The sequence below is a fragment of the Taudactylus pleione genome, unplaced genomic scaffold (genome assembly GCF_031769625.1).
Source record: "Taudactylus pleione unplaced genomic scaffold, aTauple2 ptg000228l, whole genome shotgun sequence".
Taxonomy (NCBI): domain Eukaryota; kingdom Metazoa; phylum Chordata; class Amphibia; order Anura; family Myobatrachidae; genus Taudactylus; species Taudactylus pleione.
The window spans coordinates 1,552,112-1,575,454 of record NW_028284630.1 but is presented as its reverse complement, the minus strand read 5'-3'; the positions used below and the strand labels follow the sequence as shown (position 1 = coordinate 1,575,454).

The 23,343-nt window shown below is 39.3% G+C and overlaps 1 protein-coding gene across 2 annotated transcripts in view; it reads left to right on the top strand.

The window, feature by feature from the left end:
• Nucleotides 1-23,343, top strand: part of DPYD (dihydropyrimidine dehydrogenase) — a 1,460,234-nt gene that overhangs the window by 409,671 nt on the left and 1,027,220 nt on the right. For both annotated transcript variants that reach the window (XM_088479173.1, XM_088479172.1), the window contains exon 4: nucleotides 16,847-16,934. In XM_088479173.1, coding sequence (XP_088335299.1) covers nucleotides 16,847-16,934 — 88 coding nt within the window. The remainder of the gene's footprint in view (nucleotides 1-16,846; nucleotides 16,935-23,343) is intronic.

The window sequence follows — 23,343 nt, the reverse complement described above, 5'->3', positions numbered from 1 at the left end:
TTTCAGAAAGTAAAGGCATGTGAATAAATATATGAAATATTCTATAGGGTGATTTCAATTTCTTATACAAAACCGTAAAATAGGTTAACATTCTGAAACTGCAATTTTACGTTATATGATTTATACTTTGTACTGGAACCACTTATTAGTTATTACTTGTCTTATACAGGTTGAGTTTCCCATATCCAAATATTCCGAAAAACTGAATATTCTGAAATACGAAATTATTTTGGCATGACCGAGATAATGAAACCTTTGATTTTTGATGGTTCAATGTACACAAACTTTGTCTAAGGCACAAATTATTAAAAATATTGTATAAAATTATCTTCAGGCTGTGTGTATAAGGTGTATATGAAACATATATTAATTTCATGTATGTACACAAACTTTACTTGAGCCACAAAATTATTGAAAATATTGTATAAAATTACCTGCAGGCTGTGTGTATAAGGTGTATATAACACATAAATGCATTCTGTGTGTATATTGGGGTCCCATTCCAAAGATATTTCTTTATGATATGCAACTATTCCAAAATACGGAATATTCCGATATCCAAAATTCCCCTGGTCCCAAGCATTTTGGATATGGGAGACTCAACCTGTACCTTGTTTTATACATTAAGGGATATATTTATTTATCTATCATATTTCAGTGCTTACAGTACTAACAATCTGTATCATTGCTTCTCTAGCGATACAGATTGTACAGTAGTTGTGCCGCAATTGACCATGCCGGGGCATCTCTTTGAGCCCCACTGAAAACCTTGCTTCTCTGTGAGGGTTTTTTTACTTTCACTAACAGTGTAATACTGAAGTTTGTGCATGGACATATGTTTGACCCATAGGGGATTGCTAGGTCTGCCAATCTGAATGGCCCTGGCTAGTGTGGAAAAGCAATGCCTTTTGCTGTTTACTAAATTGAGTCAGCCCATCTATGAGGGACAAGAGGCACCAGCAGAGGTTTCTCTGGGGTTTACCTCTTAGTAAATTGGGAGAAGCGATGATAATCGATTTTTTGGCTAAAATACCAGAAAACAGGGATTATTTCTGTTTCATAATTATACCCCCTAGTTTAAGATTGTTTGTACACAAAATACATTTACCTTTCTCTAAAAATAGGCTAGCAAAATTATTTTATTTTAATACCTCTCTTACATAGCAATTCCCAGTTTCTAGACTCATAATAACATCTGAACCAAAATATCAAAAGACAATTAAAAAAAAAAATCAGCTTTGAGAGTTTTATTTAAACACTGCTTGATGGAAAAATCATGTACAAATCATGGTTATTGCAATTTGCTTTACTGTACCTTAAATAGTATGGATGTGATTTCTCATGTTATCAATCATTTAAAACAATTTAGGTAATAACATTTTGGCATGCCTTTCCTGCTATTTTATTTATGCAATTTGCTTAGCTTAGTGAAATGCAGTACCTTTTCTATTTGGCAAATGCACTTAGTAATATCTATTATTGCATGGTCAAAGTATAATTTATTGTCAAATTGAAAAATAGGTCAACAGTAATGTCATTGATGATCAACCCCCCCAGTTTAATAAAACATCTCACCAGCATGTACTCTAACTCAGCAGTTGATATTTTATTAGGCCTACCTGGCCATAGCAGTAGTGTAATTACTAAGCTGTCAGAATGATAAGTGGGATTAATGGCAGTGTGGTGCACTTTAGTTTATATAGTGCTTAGAGAATTGCAAGATGGTATTATTATAAGATCCTGTCTGTAGTAGCATATTCACCGTAATAAAAAATAAAAAAAGAAATAGAAAAAAAAAGAAAAACGTCACTTTGGTTCTGTGCTATATCTCCCCCTCCTCACATATACACATACACACTCATTTGCATGTGACATTTTCAGCAGCTGTTTATATGCACATTGCAGCAGCTCAATAATTAAAAGAGAAATGATTTGGTGAAAATGTTCTTAGCCATAACTAGTAATCTTTGCAATGGCTTTTTGCTGCCAGCTTTTTCCTACTTCATTTGTGTTTTGTTACCAAGTTGTATGATAGAAATAATATGTCTAGTTTAATTATAGCTTTTCCTAACTTGAATATCTTCCTATTTCATGCTACATGCTTATTAGTTTGTGGTGAATAAAAATGATGAGAAAAAAAAAAGATTTAGCATGATGTATTGAAGTGGAATCATCATGCTAAATTAATTGGATTTAATTTATGCTGCTGAATGCTATTGATAATTGTTAGGTATGTAATTGGGGCTCCCTAAATGTTGTTTTGCATTCAGGGCCCTTTAAGTAGGGACAATCCACTAAAAACAGAAAAAATTAACTGCGCTAGTGCAGGTATATAATATACACATATACATATGCTTGATTGATCAATAATATAGGCTTCTCTTAACCAGAAAAAAATATTTCATAAAACATACACATAATGTACATATAAGACCCATACATACTAAAACATTTAATATTTGACATATTCAATATCTATAAAAAGTATCCAGTAATGTTTGCTGCCCTTATTAAGTATACGCAGCACTGTTATAAAAGAAATCACCGTCCCAAGTTATTTCCTATTACTGTAAATGCAAGTTCTCTGCACAACCAATCAATCCATGGGTAACTGAGTGTATTATGCTCACCGGCCAACTTTGTTGTCAATAAGTCACCCATATTTAGTCACAGTGTGCTAGGAGGTGGATACAAGCTTGGGGTAATAAGCAGACATTTGGTTGTATGTATACACAGCGTGTGCTCGTGGCTGCCGGTACCTGTGTATATGAAGATCACGGCACACAACTCCTTCCGCGTTGCCGCTTTCATGCTCTCCATGCTCCCCTCCAATACGCCTCCGGTCTCCTTGTGTAAGCAGGGGTCACGGCACACAGTTCCTACAGTGTGTAAACAGGATTTTAAACAAATGTTTTAAATCACATATAATATATTTAGTATAACATATTCTTATATAATATCTGACTATACTTATTTAGGCTAAATCATTTTTTTTTTAAATAATTGTTTATCAATTAATCAAGGAAATCAATTAATCAGGATCTGGAAATAAAGAAAGGATTTTGGCTGGGTACCCTTATCTTGAAAAAGCTCCTGGAGAGGAGAGAAATGCTTCAAAAGGGTTAATCTCCAGTTACTATTGCTGCTATATGGACTACCACTGTGCTTTTATCTGATTGAGGCTCATTACTATTTGACATATTCCTATTTGTATTGGACTGGATATATATATAACATCAAGGTAACAGCATGAAGAGTTGTATCGGAGGGGAACAATCACTAGCGTGCAAGCGGTCTCGCTGTAGTAACTGTGTTCCGCAGGCCCCTGCTTACACAAGGAAACCAGAGGCGTATTGGAGGGGAGCATGGAGAGCATGGAAGCGCCAACGCCGAAGGAGCTGTGTGCTGTGATCTCCTTATACACACAGAGACCGGCAGCCATGAGCACATGCTGTGTATACATACAACCAAAGTTCTGCTTATTACCCCAAGCTTGTATCAACCTCCCAGCGTGCTGTGACTAAATTTGGGTGACTTATTGTCAACAAAGTTGGCCGGTGAGCATAAGACACTCAGTTACCCATGGATTGATTGGTTGTGCAAAAAACTTACATTTAATAGGCAATAACTTGGGACGGTGATTCCTTTCAGAGCCGTAACTAGACTTTTTGGTGCACTGTGCCAGAAAGAGCTTTGGTGTTCCTCCTATATTTTAAATAGGGAGATAACATATCTGAAAAAGGGCCATGGCCTCATGGGGAAGGGCCAGGGAAGAGATAGGGGAGGCCAGGAGATGCTGGGGATAAAATAATACCCCTTTTACACCAAAATCCCCGGGTCTGACCTGGGATTTCGAACACGTTTCCAACCTGGATCAGACCCGGGGCAAACCCCTTTTACACTGCGGCACTGTTCACACCTGGCCCGGGTCAGAACTGACCCGGCTGCCCGGCGACGGTGAGCAGCGCTTTTCCCCCTCCCTCCCCCCCCCGCGATCTACTTACTTTATCCTGCAGCGGTCCGGAGGCAGGGAGAGCGGGTGGGGTGCGCTGCTTCGTGCCGCTCGGCCAGGCGCTGCTTGCAGTGGCCGCTTGGAGATGATGTCATCTCCAAGCGCCACTGAAGACGGCCAATCAGGCGGCATGCGGCGTGACCCCGGTCATCGTGAGCCGAGCCGCGCCGTTTACATTGCAGGGTGACACGGGAATAACCCGTGCTCAACCCTGCAATGGAGCAGGGTCGGATCCCCGGGTCACTCGACCCGAGTTGATCCGTTCACACCGACGAAATTCCCGGGATTAATGAGCGTTCACGTGCATCAACCCGGGATATTTCAGTCGGTGTAAAAGGGGTATAAGAGGAAGCTACAAGTGAGAATGATAATAAACAGAAAATCAACAGGCCCAAACAGCGCCCCCTGCCCTGCAGTGCCCTGTGCCATGGCACCGGCCTCACTACCCTAATTACGGCTCTGATTCCTTTTATAACAGTGCCATGCCGCATATATTTAAAAAGGGTAGTAAACATTACTGGATAGTTTTTTTGTGTTGGTATTTGTGTGTATTATATGAGCATTATGTGTATATTTTGTTAAAAAAAAAAAAATTTGTTAAGGGAAGCCTATATTATTGATCAATCAAGCATATATATGTGTATATTATATACCTGTACTAATGCAGTTAATTTTTTCTGTTTTCAGTGGATTGTGCATATTTGATTTCCCAGAGTAGTGACTGGCATATGGACTAGCAGCAGTGTTGTTTTTTTATATATTCCAATTGCCTACCTAGCACTGGGATAATTAGCTTTCAGTGACTCCACTGAAAAGCTGATATGTTCTGTTTTCCCTTTAAGTAGGGACTGTGCCTCAGGTGGCTCACTTCTAGGTGTAAATTTGTCACTACACTTTTGGGTCTATTTATTAAAGGAGAAAAGGCCCTTTGTCCAGGAAAAATGTGTGTTTTCACTGTTAAGCAAATACCTCAACTGAAACATTTTCAACAAGGATTGCGCCAGTACAAGTACTGTACCACCACTGTCTTCCTTTTGCTATTGCCGTATCGGGAATGGTGACAGCAGACTATGTTAGTATATTAAAAAATGTATTTTAAATGTTTTAAATAAATATTTTTTTCTACTCTTAATGACACTGAATTAGTTAGAACTTTTTTAAACATGTGAACCTGGATGCCCATCTCATCTTGACCAGATCTATTACCACTGCCTGGAAAAGTGGTAAGACTCCACTTACCACTGCCAGCCAGTATCACCTGGCAACTATCAGTCAGCTTAATGATAAATTGTGATAACTGATTGTCTTAACTAGGCTGTAACGGGCATTCTCAATGTACAACTGTGGGGCTATCCCAATTTAAACGTTTCCAGTGGTATCATATGCAGCAAGTATGGCAACTGCCTATTGATTATAGTGACGAGTAGCAAACAAAGCATTTGTATAGGGCACAGCCGCACCTCCAGATGCATTCAGCTCTGCATACAGGCAAATATATGCATCTACTGTATATCCTAACTACGACAACTTGAATTTGCCTTCAACTCTGCATCAGGTTCATAGTGTGCACCATTTTAGAATATGTACAGGATATTCCAGTTGATGAGAACATTTTTCTTGCTATGCCCCTTAGAGTAGTCCCAAACATGCACTTTGCTTTTCTTAACCCAGTGTCATTGAGGTTGGGTAATAATGACCCCGGGCGTTTTAAATTATGTGTATCTTTTTACTTAGTTTTGCAACATTGCCAAACCTGTCATTAGCTGTAGTTAAGACCCCTCAATACCTGTTTCCCAGTACCACTCAGCCAGCCGACGCCAGTGCAGAGAAGTACAGTAGATGGGCGCAAACTCCAAAAAGGTCATTGTGACCCAACCCTTAATATCGGTGTAACATATTATTTTTTGTATTGTTTTAATTTACAAAGTTCTCATACTTCTCATACTAGTCATCTCATACTACTCATCTCATACTAGTCATCTCATACTAGTCATCTCATACTGCTCATCTCATACTAGTCATCTCATATACTAGTCATCTCATACTACTCATCTCATACTAGTCATCGCATACTAGTCATCCCATATACTACTCATCTCATATACTACTCATCTCATACTACTCATCTCATACTACTCATCTCATACTACTCATCTCATACTAGTCATCTCATATACTAGTCATCTCATATACTAGTCATCTCATACTACTCATCTCATACTACTCATCTCATACTAGTCATCTCATATACTAGTCATCTCATACTACTCATCTCATATACTAGTCATCTCATACTACTCATCTCATACTACTCATCTCATATACTAGTCATCTCATACTACTCATCTCATACTAGTCATCTCATATACTAGTCATCTCATACTACTCATCTCATACTACTCATCTCATACTAGTCATCTCATACTAGTCATCTCATACTAGTCATCTCATACTACTCATCTCATACTACTCATCTCATACTAGTCATCTCATACTAGTCATCTCATATACTAGTCATCTCATATACTAGTCATCTCATACTACTCAACTCATACTACTCATCTCATACTACTCATCTCATACTAGTCAACAAAAAAGTTTAAATTTAGATGAGAACTTTATTTTATTATTTATTAACAGCTTCTTATTTATTAACAGTTTCTTATATAGTGCAGCATATTCCGTTGCGCTTTACAATTGGAACATTAATAGAACAAAACTGGGTAATTACAGACAGATATATAGGTAGGAAGGCCTTATTTTTTGTTAAGATATTAGCAATAACACAGAAATAGTTCTGGCCTCTTTTGTGCTGTTTTTAAACTTTGATCAAATATTGAATTGATATTTGTTTCTCATATACTCAAAGGTCAAAGTTATTTGCTGCTGGATGATATGTGATATGGTATAAGCCATAGGTCGTACTATTTCATACCAATAAAATTAACAGGTACTTTTAACAGGAAAAGTTAAAAAGTTAAATATTCTGCAAACTAGATTGCTGCATGAATTATATCTAAAGTTATAAGAGAGCCCAAGTTATTTATAATTACAAATGGATTATGTTTGTTATTTTTCTATGTCAGCAACAAAATGACTCTGTAAGCAAATGAAATCTATTTGGATGCAACCACGTCAGACTGCATGAGCAGCTCATGGGTGATTGTGCTTCCAGCTGCAATCACTAATGTATTGTCAGCTCACAACTACTGTATGAATGCAGAATTGACCAAGACACTCCAGAGAATCAGATTTATTTATAAGACGACTATGTAGTTCTGTGAGACACTAAGTCCTGAAGCTCAGTATGCAGTAGATCTGTATCTTAAGCTCTTTGAGTTTGTATTCATTATAATGAGTGTCTTTATTGTCATACAAAATAGCAACAATAGTGAACTCAGTGCTATAATATAGTTTATCATTCATAATGTCTCTCCAACAGAGACTTAAATTTAAATTTCAGTACTTGATACAGATTAAAATGGCTTATACAGAGACTGCAGCAGGGTATGGTCGGACTAAGGGCCTGATTCAGAGCCGAACGCTCTGACCAGAGCGCTCGCTCTGAATCAGGGCCCTCCTCCATGAAAATGGAGCGTCCTCCTGGGTGCTCGTATAGCTGTGGGTGACCACCCACAGCTATAGCGAGCGTCCATAATGATGGTCGCGATTGTCTTGACCATCATGACCATCGGGCTTGCAACGAGACCCTGCGGTAGGGTCTCGCTGCCACAAGCCCTGGAGTGATTTTTGGCTCTATCCTGAAACAGGATGACAATTCATTTATTTGTACACAAAATAAGTATATTATACAGTGTATGTGTATACGTATGTGTATATATATATATATATATATATATATATATATATACATATATATATATATATATATATATATTAGGGATGAGCGAGTTCGGATTTCTGAAATCCGAACACCCCCGAGCCCCCCCGATCCGAGTCGGAAACCGAGTCTGGCTCGGGTTTTCCCGCCTGACTCGGAACTAAAATCGAGGCAAAACATCATCATCCCGCCTTCCGGATCTCGCGGGTTTTGGATTCTATAAAAGGTCCCCGCGTCGGCGCCATTTCTCACTCCGGCTGTGGACAGTGAAGAGGGAGGGTGGGAGTTAGGGCTGGCTGGGCTGTGTTGTGCTCTGCTGCTGTTGTCCATAGGGGCTGTGTCCACTCTTCCAAAGTCCATAGGGGCTGGCTGGGCTGTGTTGTGCTGCTTTTGTCCATAGGGGCTGGCTGGGCTGTGTTGTGCAGTCAGTTGTCCTTAGGGGCTGTGTCCACTCCAAAAGTCTATAGGGGCTGGCTAGGCTGTGTTGTGCAGTGTCTCATAAAGGCTGTAGTCCTAAAGGGGTGCTGTAGTGTTGTCAAGGGGGTGATCTGTCCATCAGGGGTGCTCCCCCCAAGTGCAAAAAAAGCATTTATTTCTATGTTTGTGAATTGTGTGCACTGTAGCTGCACGTGCATCAACAAAGGAGCAGCACCAAGCGTGTGCGCCTGTGTCATCTGTAAAGGGCCAGCTGGCTCATCTCATAAAGGGTGGTGTAACCCGAAAAGTGCACTTCAAAAAAATGTAAAAATTCTACTTTTCTGTGTTGTGAATTGTGTGCGCTGTAGTCGTACGTCCATCAACAAAGGAGCAGCGCCAAGTGTGCGCCTGCTTCTTAAATCTGTTAAAGGGTGATGTAACCCACAAAGTGCACTCCAAAAAAAATAAAAAAATATTTTTTCTGTGTTGTGAATTGTATGCACTGTAGCCGCACGTGCATCAACAAAGGAGCAGCGCCAAGCATGCGCCTGTGTTATAAGTCTGTTAAAGGGTGGTGTAACCCCCAAAGTGCGCTCCACAAAAAAATAAACAATTCTTTTTTTTCTGTGTTTGTGTGTGAAATGTATGCGCAGTAGCTGCACGTGCATCAACAAAAGAGCAGCGCCAAGCGTGCGCCTGTGTCATAAGTCTGTTAAAGGGTGGTGTAACCCCCAAATTGCACTCCTAAAAAAATGTTAAATTCTTCTTTTCTGTGTTTGTGTGCACCCTAGCCGCACGTATATATCAATATAACATAAATGGAGGACAAAACTTTGTCCGATAAAAATAAACTAGGGAAAGATCAAGAACCACTTCCTCCTAGTGCTGAAGCTGCTGCCACTAGTCATGGTATAGACGATAAAATGTCATTAACATCATCTGCCAAGGTCGATGCCCAATGTCATAGTAGAGCGCATATAAAATCCCAAATGACAAAGTTCAGGAAAATTACCTTAAAAAAACATTTAAATCATCTGAGGAGAAACGTAAACTTGCCAATATGCTATTTATGTCATTGATTGGCAAGGAACGGCTAAGGTCTTTCCCTATGTTCATGACTAGTGGTTCAGCTTGACATGACGATGGAAGCCTTCCTCCCGCTACAAAAATCAAACGAGTTAAGCTGGCAAAAGCACAGCGAAGCACTGTACGTTCTAAGAAGATATCACAAATCACCAAGGAGAGTCCAAGTGTGGTGGCGGTTGTGACGGCTAACCTTCCCAGCACTGGACGGGAAGAGGTGGCTCTTTCCACCATTTGCATGCCCTCTGCAAGTGCAGAAAGGAGCACCCACAGTCCACTTGCTGATATGCAAATTGAAGATGTCGCTGTTGAAGTACAACAGGATGAGGATACTGGTGTAGCTGGCGCTGAGGAGGAAGTTGGCGAGGAGGATTCTGATGGTGATGTGGTTTGTTTAAATCAGGCTCCGGGGGAGACAGTTGTTGTCCATGGGATGAAAAATCCCATCACGGTCATGCCTGGGCAGAAGACCAAACATTCCACCTCTTTTTTCTGGCAATATTTCTATCCAAATCTGGACAACAACTGTCTTGCCATATGTACCATATGTAAAGGTGAAATAAGTAGGGGTAGGGATGTTAACCACCTAGGAACATCCTCCCATATACGTCACCTGCAGCGCGTTCATAAAAAGTTACTGTCAAGTTCAGAAACTTTGGCTAAGACCGTAAGCAGTCCAGGGACACCTAAATCCCTTTGTCCTATTGTATCCAAGCGCCTGCAAGCCACACCATCAACTCCCTCCTCTTCAATTTGCTCCTTAGACAGGATCGGAAGAGGTCCTGCAGGCCATGTCACTGGCATGACTGACTCTCCTATCCGGGATTCCTCCGGAGGATCCTGCATTGCTACGCCTACTGCTGCCACTGCTGCTGTTGCTCCTGGGAGTCGTTCATCATCCCAGAGAGGAAGTAGGAACACCACTACTTTTACTAAACAATTGACCCTCCAACAGTCCTTAGCGAGGAGGATGAAGTACGACAGCAGTCATTCTGAAGCAAAACGTATAACCGAGGCCTTGACTGCTATGTTGGTGTTAGACATGCATCCGGTATCCACCATTAGTGCAGTGGGATTTAGACAATTGATGGACGTTGTGTGTCCCCGGTTCCAAATCCCATCTAGATTCCACTTCACTAGGCAGGCGGTACCGAGACTGTACAGAAACGTCAGAAAAAGTGTCCTCAGTGTCCTAAAAATGCAGTTGCACCCAATGTCCACTTAACCACGGACATGTGGACAAGTGGAACAGGGCAAACTAAGGACTATATGACTGTGACAGCCCACTGGGTAGATGTATCACCTTACGCAGCAACAACAGCAGCGTCACCAGTAGCAGCATCTCAGAAACGCCAGCTCATTCCAGGGCAGGCTACACTGTGTATCACCGGTTTCAGTAAGAGGCACACCTCCGACAACCTCTTAGAGAAACTGAGGGAAATCATCACCCAGTGGCTTACCCCACTCTCCAGGGGATTTGTGATATCTGACAACAATATTGTGTGGGCATTACATCTAGGCAAATTCCAGCACATCCCATGTTTTGCTCACACAATAAATTTGGTTGTGCAGAATTTTCAGAAAAACGACATGAGCAACAAAAGGCCATTCAAGCCTATACATCCACCTATGACATAGGCAAAGGAGGGGGTATGCCCCTGACTCAAGCGCAGTGGAGAATGATTTCTGTGTTGTTCAAGGTTCTCCAGCCCTTCGAACTTGAGTCAAGTCATTCCCCTCATCAGGCTTTTGCAGAAGCAGCTGGAGAAAGTGAAGGAGGAGCTAAGACAGAGCGATTCTGCTTGGCATGTGGGACTTGTGGATGAAGCCCTTCATTCACTTTGCCAGGATTCCAGGGTGGTCAATCTGTTGAAATCAGACCACTACATTTTGGCCACCATGCTCGATCCTAGGTTTAAAGCCTATGTGGTGTCTCTCTTTCCGGCCAACACAAGCCTGTAGAGGTGCAAAGACCTGCTGGTGAAAACACTGTCAGCTGAAGCGGAACGTGACACGTCAACAGCTCCTTCTTCATTTTCTCCCGCAACTGGGGCTGCCAGAAAACAACTTAGGTATACTAAGCAACCCACTGGTGGTGATGCAGGGCAGGCAGGATCAAGTTTGGACATCTGGTCCGGACTGAAGGACCTGGCAACAATTTCTGACATGTCTACTGTCACTGTTTATGATACTTTCACCATTGACAGAATGGTGGAGGATTACATCGGTGACAGCATCCAAGCAGGCATGTCAGACAGTCCGTACCTGTACTGACAGGAAAAAGAGGCAATTTGGAGGCCCCTGTACAAAATGGCTCTATTTTACCTGAGTTGCCCCCTCTCCAGTGTGTACTCCGAAAGAGTGTTAAGTGCAGCTGGGAACCTTGTCAGCGAAAGGCGTAGGAGGTTGCTTCCACCAAATGTGGAGAAGATGATGTTCATAAAACTGAATTATCAACTCTTCCAGGGAGACCAGCCTCCAGAACGTACAGAGGGACCTGTGGTGGTGGATTCCAGCAGGGACGAATTAATGCTCTGTGAGGATGAGGATGTACACAACACTGAAGAGGGTGAGGAATCAGTGGATGAGGAGGATGAGGACGACATCTAGCCTTCGTAGAGCCAGTTTGTGCAGGGACAGATTAATTGCCAGCTTATTTTGTGGGGGAAAGATCCAAAACCAAAACACAAAACACGAAAAGTGGCCTGTGCACACCCCTAATATATATATATATATATATATATATGTATATATATATATATATATATACACATATACAACAGTGGTATTAATATGGCACTTCACCCTATAAAAACAGAAATGGTTTTTGCATGGACAAGCTTTGACGAGAGTCCCAAATGCAATGCCTCAATAAATTTTGTCTCTTATGGAACCAATTTGCATGTACCCTCTATATAAATGCAGGGAGGGAAATTTTTATTTGCTATCTAAGGTATTTTCATGTTGATGGTGATGGTGCATGCGCAATATACGAATCCAGCAATTTCGATGGAACTGCTCATGCACAAGAATGCCAAAGAGCTGTGAGTTCATAGCAAAAGAGGTGCACCATCTTAAATGTAATTGAGCATGCACGCAAATGTTTGCTGCTTGCGTTACTATGATGGAGGCACGCAGGCAAGGGAGTATTGAAGAGACTTTTGGCTATGCAATTGTATATAGAGAAAAAAAAGTTTATACTAATTTGTTGATCTTTGTACATCTATATCTATATAAAATAAAATGTTCAGACTGACTGAATAACTAACTCACTGACTGACTCATCAACGCCCAGCCCAAACCCCTGGACCTAGAAACATGAAAATCGGGGAGCATATTTCTTCATAATGTAGGCACCCACTAAGAAGGGATTTTTTGAAATTTGACTCCCTAGGTGGTTAAAAGGGCTAAAATGTTTCCTCCCTTGCAATGTCCTCTCTGACAGTCTCATCGTGGCTGCAACACAGTTCAGAATTCAAACACCAAAAGGTAAATTTACTGAAGTGATAGTTTTTATAATTGGAGATGTTGCCCATAGCAACCAATCAGATTCTAACTATTATCTTCTAGAAGGTGCTAGTTAAATGTTAAGTAGAATCTGATTAGTTGCTATGGGCAACATCTCCACTTCTAAAAGCTCTCACTTTAGTCAATATACCCCCCGCTGTCATACCATTTGCTGCCAAACATCACTGGAAGTTAGTGTGGCTCCCCTGTTTGAATAGTGAGAGAAGGGAATGTGTTACTAAAGAGGTGAGAGGAAAATGTGTTACAACAGTAGTGAGAAGGGAATGTGTTACTACACAGATGAATGAGGGGAATGTGTTACTATAGAGGTGAGTGGAGGGAATGTGTTACTACACTGATGAGGGAGGGGCATGTTACTATAGAGGTGAGTGGAGGGAATGTGTTGCTACACAGGTATAGGAGGGGAATGTGTTACTACACAGATATGGGAGGGGAATGTGTTACTACACAGATATGGGAGGGCAATGTGTTAGTACACAGGTGAAGAGGGGTATGTCAAATGTGTTACTACCTGGTGAGGGAAGGGAGTGTGTTACAACACAGGTAAGGGAGGGAAATGTGTTACTGTATGTTTGGATGGGGGTAATGTGCACATCAGCTAGTAGTATATAAACAGATAGCATACACAGTTAAAAATATATATAGCAGCAGCCATTTTAGAGAAGCCAATTGAGATACTAGGGTGGGCAGCTATTTTATGCATGACTTTGCATAGGAAATGTGTGTAGACATTGTGACACCTTAAGTTACTACTCATAATAAAAAATGCATGTAAAACATTAAAAACATTGTAAAAAGTACTATAAAATGTGAGTACAATATAATAACTACATCATGCATATAGATAGAAAATTCCATAATACATACTGTATATAAAAAGAATATATATAAAATAACTTGTACCTTTATAAATATATGCACTGCGTGAAGATAAATAATAGTGGCTGTAATAGAAATACTGTATAAATGTTGAAGTGGTAGAGAAAAATATATTTTTCTACAAAAATTAAAGGAAGGGTGCAATTTCTTATCAATTTAGCCCATGTAGTGACATTGTGTTTAGGGTGTTTATCCAAAACATCTCCCTTTGCTATAAATTCCTATCTAAATCACCTCCCCTTACACCCAATTACACAAGTTCAATAGCCTTCAACTTTAAATCTGTGGGATCTGAGTCATGGTATTTTGCAAAATGTTTTGATACCCAGTGGCTTTCTAATTTAATCTTAATCTTTCTAATGTGTTCCTTATCCTTATTATAAATTTCATTTGATTTCCCCAAAACTTTTTAAACTACAGATACATTCCAATTGATAGATTACCCAATTAGTCATACAGTTCATAAGATCCTTGATTTAAATTTTTTTAGTATGATTAAAGTTGTTGATTGAGCTAGACACAGTACTCGTAAATTGCAAATGTTACAGCTATTACACTTGAAAAATCCTTTTTTGTTGTTGATCCAAAGTGCATTTCCATTAGATACCATTTTTAATAAACTGTGTGATAAATGGTCTTTCAAACTCCTTGCTCTCCGAAAGGCTATTTGGAGTTTTTCTGGTAGAATGGTATTGAGGATTGGATCTGTTTTAGAATACTCCAGTGTTAAATATTTTCCCAATGTCCTTCTCTCTCTATTGTTATATTGTGTAAGAAACATGACATTATCTTTATCACTTTCCTTTCTCTTATATCCAACATTTTTTTTACGTTCCATATTCTTGGCTGTTTTCAACTTATTTAGTTATCTAATTGGGGTATTTCTATCCCAAAACCTGTCTGCATAAACTCCCAGTTGATAATTAAAAGTGTCTTCTGACCTGCAATTTCTATGTATCCTACAAAATTGTGAATATGGAATATTTGTATTCCATTTTGTATAATGTCCACTGTAAAAATACACATAGCTGTTGGTATCCACTTATTTAATAAAATTACAGCTACTGTAATGACTGTCCTTCACCACTGAGGACCAGATATAAGTGTTCAATTTCTTTCTCACTGATTTTCCAAGTAAAGAACAGATTGCATTTGTTAATTTGAAGAAAGTCCATAAACCATTTGAATTCTTTAGCAGTTCCATTCCATATTATGAAGATATCATCAATATATCTACAATATAAGATGAGTTTATCTCTAAAAGGATGATCTCTTACATACATCTGAAGATGGCATTGATTCTCAAAAGCAAACGCTGAAAGCGTTTAGTTTTTGAAGTTTGCTGAATATTAGGCAGCCCCATTGGGCCACTAATAATGAATGAACCCATTACATAAAACATACAAAAACTGGTGTTCTCGCATGTGTAACTGGTCCATTAGTGATGTTAATTAGGCCCTTGTACTGTATGTCTGTTTTATTTCAATAAAATACCTCTAAAAAGCTTTCTTTGATTCAAGAATCTATTTGTTGTGTAGCCTTGCTTTTAACTGAATCTACTCTACATATAGAAAAAAAGATACAGCATAGAGCAAATTACAAATATGTAGCGATGAAATATAGTTATAAAATCATAAGTTGACAAACAATGCATAGGATGACACAACATAACCTGACATAAACATGTAAATAACAAGTAAATAAGAAAGGCAAATTAAATAAATCAAATCTCAGAGTGAGCATATGGATTAAGACAAAGTAAGCAACCAGGGAATCCAGTGGGCAAGATATGATAGATTCTAGTAGTGTTTTCCTGTACAGAGCAATCCAGAGCTCTAAGAAACCTCTGTTGACCTTCAATTAGATGGCAAATGCCCCAGCTCCAAAGAGATGTAATAGTTTGTGTCTTCAATAATGGCAGACACCATTATCTATTAAACTACTATAAAGCCAATAATATCGCCTAGTTGTTAAATTTACAAACTTCAGTCGATGATAGCTCTTTGTGGGCTTAGTTTAAAAAAGCCTGTATCCACCATTCAGTCCTCTCTTGAGTTTCTTATCAATTGGACTGAAACAAACATTCAAACCTACTAATTTATGTTAAAACAAACTTTACTTCAGTCTTGCAGAAAATGAACTTCCCTCGAAGATCATTGTTTTAAAGAATATACATTGTAATTTGTTTTATGGATTTGGCACAATCTTATACAATGTGAATAACTTAAAATCGGATCCAGAAAAAAAAATGTCTTGAAACATATATCAAAAGCCAGTTACCGTTATGTTAATCTATTTTTGGCTACATAATAATAGTGTTCTCAGTAGCCCCATTTTATGATTAGGTGGTAACTGGTGGGACACGTCACTCAAATAGGATTTTATAAAATAGGTGATAAAATATGTTGTTTATTTGTGCAAATAAAACACTAGAATTAGTCCGCCTGTACCTTGGTAATGAAGGCACCAGAGAGTTGTCTGGACTGTAAGGAGGAAATAAATGTACAGATTTCTGAACCTTGAAACCAGCCAGCACACATCCTAAGAAAGATATGAAATGATCTATATAGTAAACGTGGCAAAGGGCTATGCACAAGCCAGTAACTCAGAGCTTCGGAAAGGCGTACAACCCTACAGTGTTAAAGTTTACCAAGTGTTTTATAAACAGAAACCTGCTTCTTAGATAACCATAAGTAATTTAAAGAAAGTAAATGATTTATTCAAACCCACACCAGAAGTCTAAAGTCAAATCAGAGACTTATGCAGGGTCTCCGAAAAATGGTATCAAAACTCAATGAAAATAAAGCAATATGAAACGCGTTATAGGAAATGTTTACAAAACAATATATCCTCAGGTTGATTAAATTCTGCAGCATTTTCTTTGCAAAGATTTTTCTTTTGCCAGCTTCAGTTTTATTGGGGGACTTGATGGACACCATTATTGATCTTTGTATACAATCAAATTTGTTGCATGTAATTCAGTTGGTGAGTTCCCATCCTCTCAAATCTGATGGCTTCATACATCCAATGTAAGAGAAAATGCTTTGTCCTGTAAAATATTTATCACTGTCTTTCTTATTTTGCAGGTGCCTGAAATGTGCAGATGCTCCTTGTCAAAAGAGCTGCCCAACTAACTTGGATATTAAGTCATTTATCACAAGTATTGCAAACAAGGTAAATTGTTCTCGTGTGTGTAACAGGCACTGTGACACGTCCACTGGGAAATCATACAGAGAAACACATACATATGTACTGTATATTATTGAAACTAATCTTATTAAACAATCCACAAAGCTAGATTTGTAATGCGAATAAGAAAAGTTATTTTCAGAACTCTATATTTCACAGTTTCATTTCTCTGAAGAATGGGAGAAAAGCTATATAAATGAGAACATTTACTAGTCAACACTTAAACACATAATTACAAAACATTAAAGAGGTTCATTGTCAATTTCTTTTTAATCTACAGTGGTTATGAAAACTATTCACCCCCTTTGTAATTTTTTATGTTTTATTTTTGTTCCCTACATGTTTGTTTTACATATTTGGAGGTCATCTTCATCCATTTAGTGATTTAACTATCATGTAAGTTTGCACTCACATATGTAATCAGTGATCTAATTATGGCAAAGTCTAAGGGTCATTTCCCTTTCTTTTACTTGGCACAGGGCCCTAGGGGCTGCAACTTCATGGCTTGTGACTTTCAGTGTGCCTGGAGTGGCACCCTGCTGCCAGTAGCACTATTGCAGAGCAGCCAGGATTGTTGGAGAACACTCCAGGCAGGCACCCTGCAGCCTGTGGAGCTGCCCGGAGAATCCTTAGGATGCTCTGGACAGTGCTCCACTTCCTAAAACCGGTGGCCCCACCCCCTAGGTATAACATCATTACATCATGGGTTAAGGGGGCGGGGACAGCACAGTGTGCATTACCGCTCTGTTACGGCACTGGTTTTAATAGATGTGTCCTTTTAAACTGTTGTTCACGTTGCTCCAAATAGCCTCTCTCAGCGCGCCAGGTCCTGTGAGACTCGGCCGTGCAGATTGTCTTTTTCATTCAAGATGTGCATCTTATTTCATACTTGCAGACTTTTAATTTGCCCTCCCTGGGAGAAGCAGCAGTCAGGCAGTAATGGGGGTACGGCCGGACCATTTGCGTCATTAGGCCCTGTCCCCTCACGGTCAGGGCCAGGCTGGTGCTAGACTTCTAAGCACCCTAGGCAAAACTTCTACATGTGACACCCCCCCCTGTACTCATTTAGCCCCTCAGGTGAAAATGACTTTGCACAGGTGGAGTGGCGCATAAGTTTTGTGTTAAAAAAATATATATATGTGTAAAACACAAAACATATCTGCCACTCCACCTGTGCAAAGTCATTTTCACCTGAGGGGTTAAATGAGTACGAAGTGTGGGGTGTAGGCAGAAGTATGTATATATACATACATACATACACACACACACACAGTATCAGGGGCGTAACTGGAACTTTTTGGGCCCCATAGCAACATTTTTAAGCCCCCCCCCCCTAACTTACACAATGCCCACAGTAGTAGTTCCCCTAAAACACTAAATTCCCACTGTAATGTTGCCCCTTATGCAATACCCACTGTAATGGTGCCCCTTATGCAGTGCCCCTAGTAGTAATAATGCCCCCTGTAGTAATGCCCCTAAAAGTAATGTCCCCTGTAGTAGTGCCCCCAGTAACAATGCCCCCTGCAGTGCCCCCAGTAATAAAGGCCCCTGTAGTTCCCCAAGTTGTAATACCCTTGTAATGCCCCCAGTAGTAATGCTCCCTGCAGTGAACCAGTAGTAATGCCCCTTGAAGTGCTCCCAGTAGTAAGGGCCCCTGTAGTGCCCCCAGTTGTAGTGCTCCCAATAGTGCCCCTAGTAGTAAGGCCCCTGTAGTGCCCCCAGTAGTAAGGCCCCTGTAGTGCCCCCATATGATGCCCCCAGTAGTAAGGCCTCTGTAGTGCCTGCTGCCATCCGTCCCCGGCGCCCACTCATCGGAACTATGGGAGTGACGTCATGACAGGCAGAAGTATGTATATATACATACACACACACACACACAGTATCAGGGGCGTAACTGGAACTTTTTGGGCCCTATAGCAACATTTTTAAGGGCCCCCCTAACTTACACAATGCCCACAGTAGTAGTTCCCCTAAAACACTAAATGCCCAATGTAATGTTGCCCCTTATGCAATGCCCACTGTAATGGTGCCCCTTATGCAGTGCCTCTAGTAGTAATAATGCCCCCTGTAGTAATGCCCCCAGTAATAATGCCCCCTGCAATGCCCCCAGTAATAAAGCCCCTGTAGTTCCCCCAGTTGTAAAACCCTTGTAGTGCCCCCAGTAGTAATGCTCCCTGCAGTGCCCCAGTAGTAATGCCCCTTGAAGTGCTCCCAGTAGTAAGGGCCCCTGTATTGCCCCCAGTTGTAATGCTCCCAATAGTGCCCCTAGTAGTAAGGCCCCTGTAGTGCCCCCAGTAGTGCCCCCAGTAGTAATGCCTCTGTAGTGCCCCCATATGATGCCCCCAGTAGTAAGGCCCCTGTAGTGCCTGCTGCCGTCCGTCCCCGGCGTCCACTCATCGGAACTATGGGATTGACGTAAAAAAATCAGGAGCCTCCTGCGAATTTCCTGAAGTGTAGGCAAGTATGTCTTATTTGCATAAATAAAACAATGTCTTATTTGCATAAATAAAACAACTGGAAGCGAACTTTGGGTCAGCTATCTCTGTACCAGAGCAATGTTGAATTGCTCCATGTTTGCAGTGAGTTACACAATTATCAGGGACCACCTGGTCCCTAATAATTAAAGTAATATATAGACCGCTAAAACTATTATTTTTTGTGAAATAATTGTACTGTTCAGTTAAATAAATGTGACCTTTACTATTTGAAACCTTTTTTTATGTATTGTGCAGGTACTGTAGCTTCTTTGCAGTTTGTCAGCATATTTCTGATATGTTAAATCTACTGTGAGTCGGATGGCTTTGAAATATGAAGTTCAAATCCAATGAGTTCAAGTCATAAATAGTAATATGCATCAAAGAGCTTTTTCTATATTCAATCCATATCAAATAGCGAAGTCCAGCTTTACTTGCGAATGCTTAATTCAGCTCTGAATCTCTGCACGATTATTTAACATGCAGTTATCTGAAGTCCTTCGTCTATAGTTGAGTAACAGACCATACAATTGTTGTAACCCTCTTACCTTACAATGGAATCGTCAAATGTTAAAAATATATTTACTGATATGTAATTTTAGTATTACTTACCCTGCAATTGAGTAAACAATATTTAATGTCACCTATGATTACCATTAATACTACTATTAAGTAACACTACCATCCTAGTGTCTGCCATTATACTATTGCTGCAAAGTGGTACTGGTTATAGAAAAACACACCGTAACTATACTGAAGGAGCACTAATGTGGGGTGAGATTTCTATAATAAAAGCAGCTGTATAAAGAGGTTAGTCAGACCTCTAGAAAAAATATACAAAAAATACACAAATCACAGCACTATTCTGACATTTTCACAAAGGTATAATTTAATAACATATAAATATGTACCAATAAAATCAATAACAAAACCAATAAAAAAGCATCATCCAAACCACCATATAAGAATATTGATACTCAATTGTTAAAGATACATCCAGACTGAATAATTACCAAGTCCAATGTCCAACTTGAATATGAGGTCCTAATTAGCAGTGCTGGCAGGCCTCTGCAAAAAAATCCGGTCCCCTGGGCACAGGTATGGCGATGAGCTGGTACAGTCCGAGTGATGGGCAAATAAACCATGTAGATGGCACTCCTTTAGTATAAGTAGGTGGTGGAGAGGAAACACAACCAGGGCCTGACGCGTTTCGCTGTGTTAAAACCACAGCTTTATCAAAGGTAGTGTTATGGTTGAGATGCAGCTTATTTATAGTAGTTATCTAAAGTGGCTGCTGATTAGCAGCTGATACACATTATTCTTCAATTAACAAATAAATCATACATTGATCACATATAATATCCTGAATAGAAGGAGACAGACTTACATAACATAAAACTGAATTTGTATATAAAAGATCTTGGTTAGATCATCTGCACACTTAGACATTTCTTAACTGCGATCTCGTGTGACCACGTTATGTAAACAAATGTGGTCACCGGACGCAGGCGGTTGTTGTCAAAGTAACCGCTATTTGTCTGTGTATGAGTGGTTCATTTTATCCATGTGACGTTCAATGGGTCACATGTTGTGGACTTCTGTAGTGAACACAATATCTAGTCGCGCGGTATCAGTATATCCCACGTGATCACTGTGTTTATACATGTGACGCGTCATGTGTTCCACCCGTATTGTACGGAGATGAGGAAGTATTAAAGATACCCGCAATAAATCACGATCATGCGACATAATTATAACGCACATGATCTGTAAAATACTTCATGTTACAACACGTATCAATAATAATAATAGACATATGAAGTAAATAAAAAAATAGTTTATAGATATTTATAATGCTAATTGTGTATAATAATATGAATGGGTAAATATATTAATTAGCACGTGATCGCTAGATTATTACACGTGACATAATATGTATTGAACCCTACTACCTACAATATACAAAAAAGATAATAGAACATTTTCTGTATATTATCAATCAACATTGCGAGCATGTGGCATCAATATACACCAAGATCCATGAATTAGATTCATATACCAATTACCATAAATATTAATAATAATTAGTGAATATTCAAATAGGCATAATCAATCAAAATATTATATTTTAAAACGTAATATTAGTACATATCGTAAATTTAAATAAAAATATGATCCTCAAATTGATAGAATATGAAGGGAATCTAGGTATAATTTCCCAATTCCATATGTATAACATATAAATACTCCTTAGGGACAAGTAGATATTTGAGGGAACAGCAGAGGTTACAGAAACATTACTCAATAATTTTTATAAACAAATTGATAATTTTCAACAAAATATTGAATTGAGTTCTATCACTTCGTTAAGACCCCTAGGATACAGGGAATCCATCCTAAATAGCCAAAATAATTCTTGTTTGCACAATTGTTTAAAGTGGTCCCCTTCTCTAGTGGTCATAGAAATCTTTTCAATACCAGTAAGTTTAAGGGAACTGTAATCTCCTTTATGGATCTCATTAAAATGCCTAGAAACACTGTGAGAGGGTGATCTATTAATTATATTTCTTTGGTGTTCCATAAATCTAATTTTCAGGCAACGGGTCGTGCTACCCACATACTTCAAATTACATCCACAAGTGAGGACGTATATAACATACTTAGAATTACAATTAATAAACTCCTTAATGGAGTATCCCTCCTCACTGTTAGGTATGGAGACATGTTTCGTCCCATTAGTGATATAATCACATGTGGTACATCGATTGCTGCCACATTTGAAACATCCCAAAGGTTTCGGGGGAAGCCAATGAATACAAACATTATTCTCCTTAGGATTCTTCAGAAAACTAGGAGCCAACATATTTTTTAATGATTTATTGCGTCTAAAGATAAAGACAGGTTTAGGGGGAATCAAATCTCCCAAGATTCTATCTTGTCTAAGAATATCGTAATTTTTTGTTATAATCTTCCTTATCTCTTTTTGAGAATCTGTATAGGTAGAGATAAAAGCTATCTTTCTCTCTGAATTCCTAGTATTCTGTATTTTCTTCCTTTTTGTTTCTAAGAGTGTTTCTCTATTCATAGCGAGTACTTCACTAAACGCTTTTTCAATAAGATGTTCCGGATAGCCTCTCATTAAAAAAGCTCTCATCATTTGTTCTGATTGAGTTCTAAATTGGTTCAAATCAGAATAATTCCTCCTTAACCGCATAAATTGGCCCTTAGGTATATTCCGCTTCCATATCGACTGGTGAGAGCTTTTGAAATGCAAATAAGCATTTGACCCCACCTCCTTAATAAAATTTCGAGTGATAATCATATTGTTAGATATTTCCAAGGTTAAATCCAAAAAATTAATACAGTGATGGTGAAAAGTGTAAGTGAAGTGTAAATTATAATTATTCAATTTAAGTGTAGAAACAAAATCCTGTGCTGACGTGAGGGACACATCCCAAATCATAAAAAGGTCATCTATATAGCGGCCATAAAGGACCAGGCTCGAGCCCAGCGTGTAGGTCCTTGACCTCCCCATGTAGAGATTGGCGTAGCTGGGCGCGAACCTGGTCCCCATGGCCGTCCCCATAATTTGTAAGTAAAAAGTGTCCAAAAATAAAAAATAATTGTGCCGGAGAATAAAGGAGATGGACTCCAGTATAAAGTCCCTATGACATTCCGAGAGGTCTCCATCTTTTAGGAGTCATCTCTTGATAACATCTAGTCCCAACATATGTGGGATGTTAGTGTAGAGACTCTGTACATCTAGAGTCATGAATGTATAGGAATCTTTCCACTCCACTCCATCTATCAACTGTAAAAAATGTGTGGTATCTCGAATATGTGATTTAAGTGTTGGAACTCTGGGTTGCAAAAATGAATCAACATAAAAAGAAAGATTAGCTGATAAAGAATTAATACCG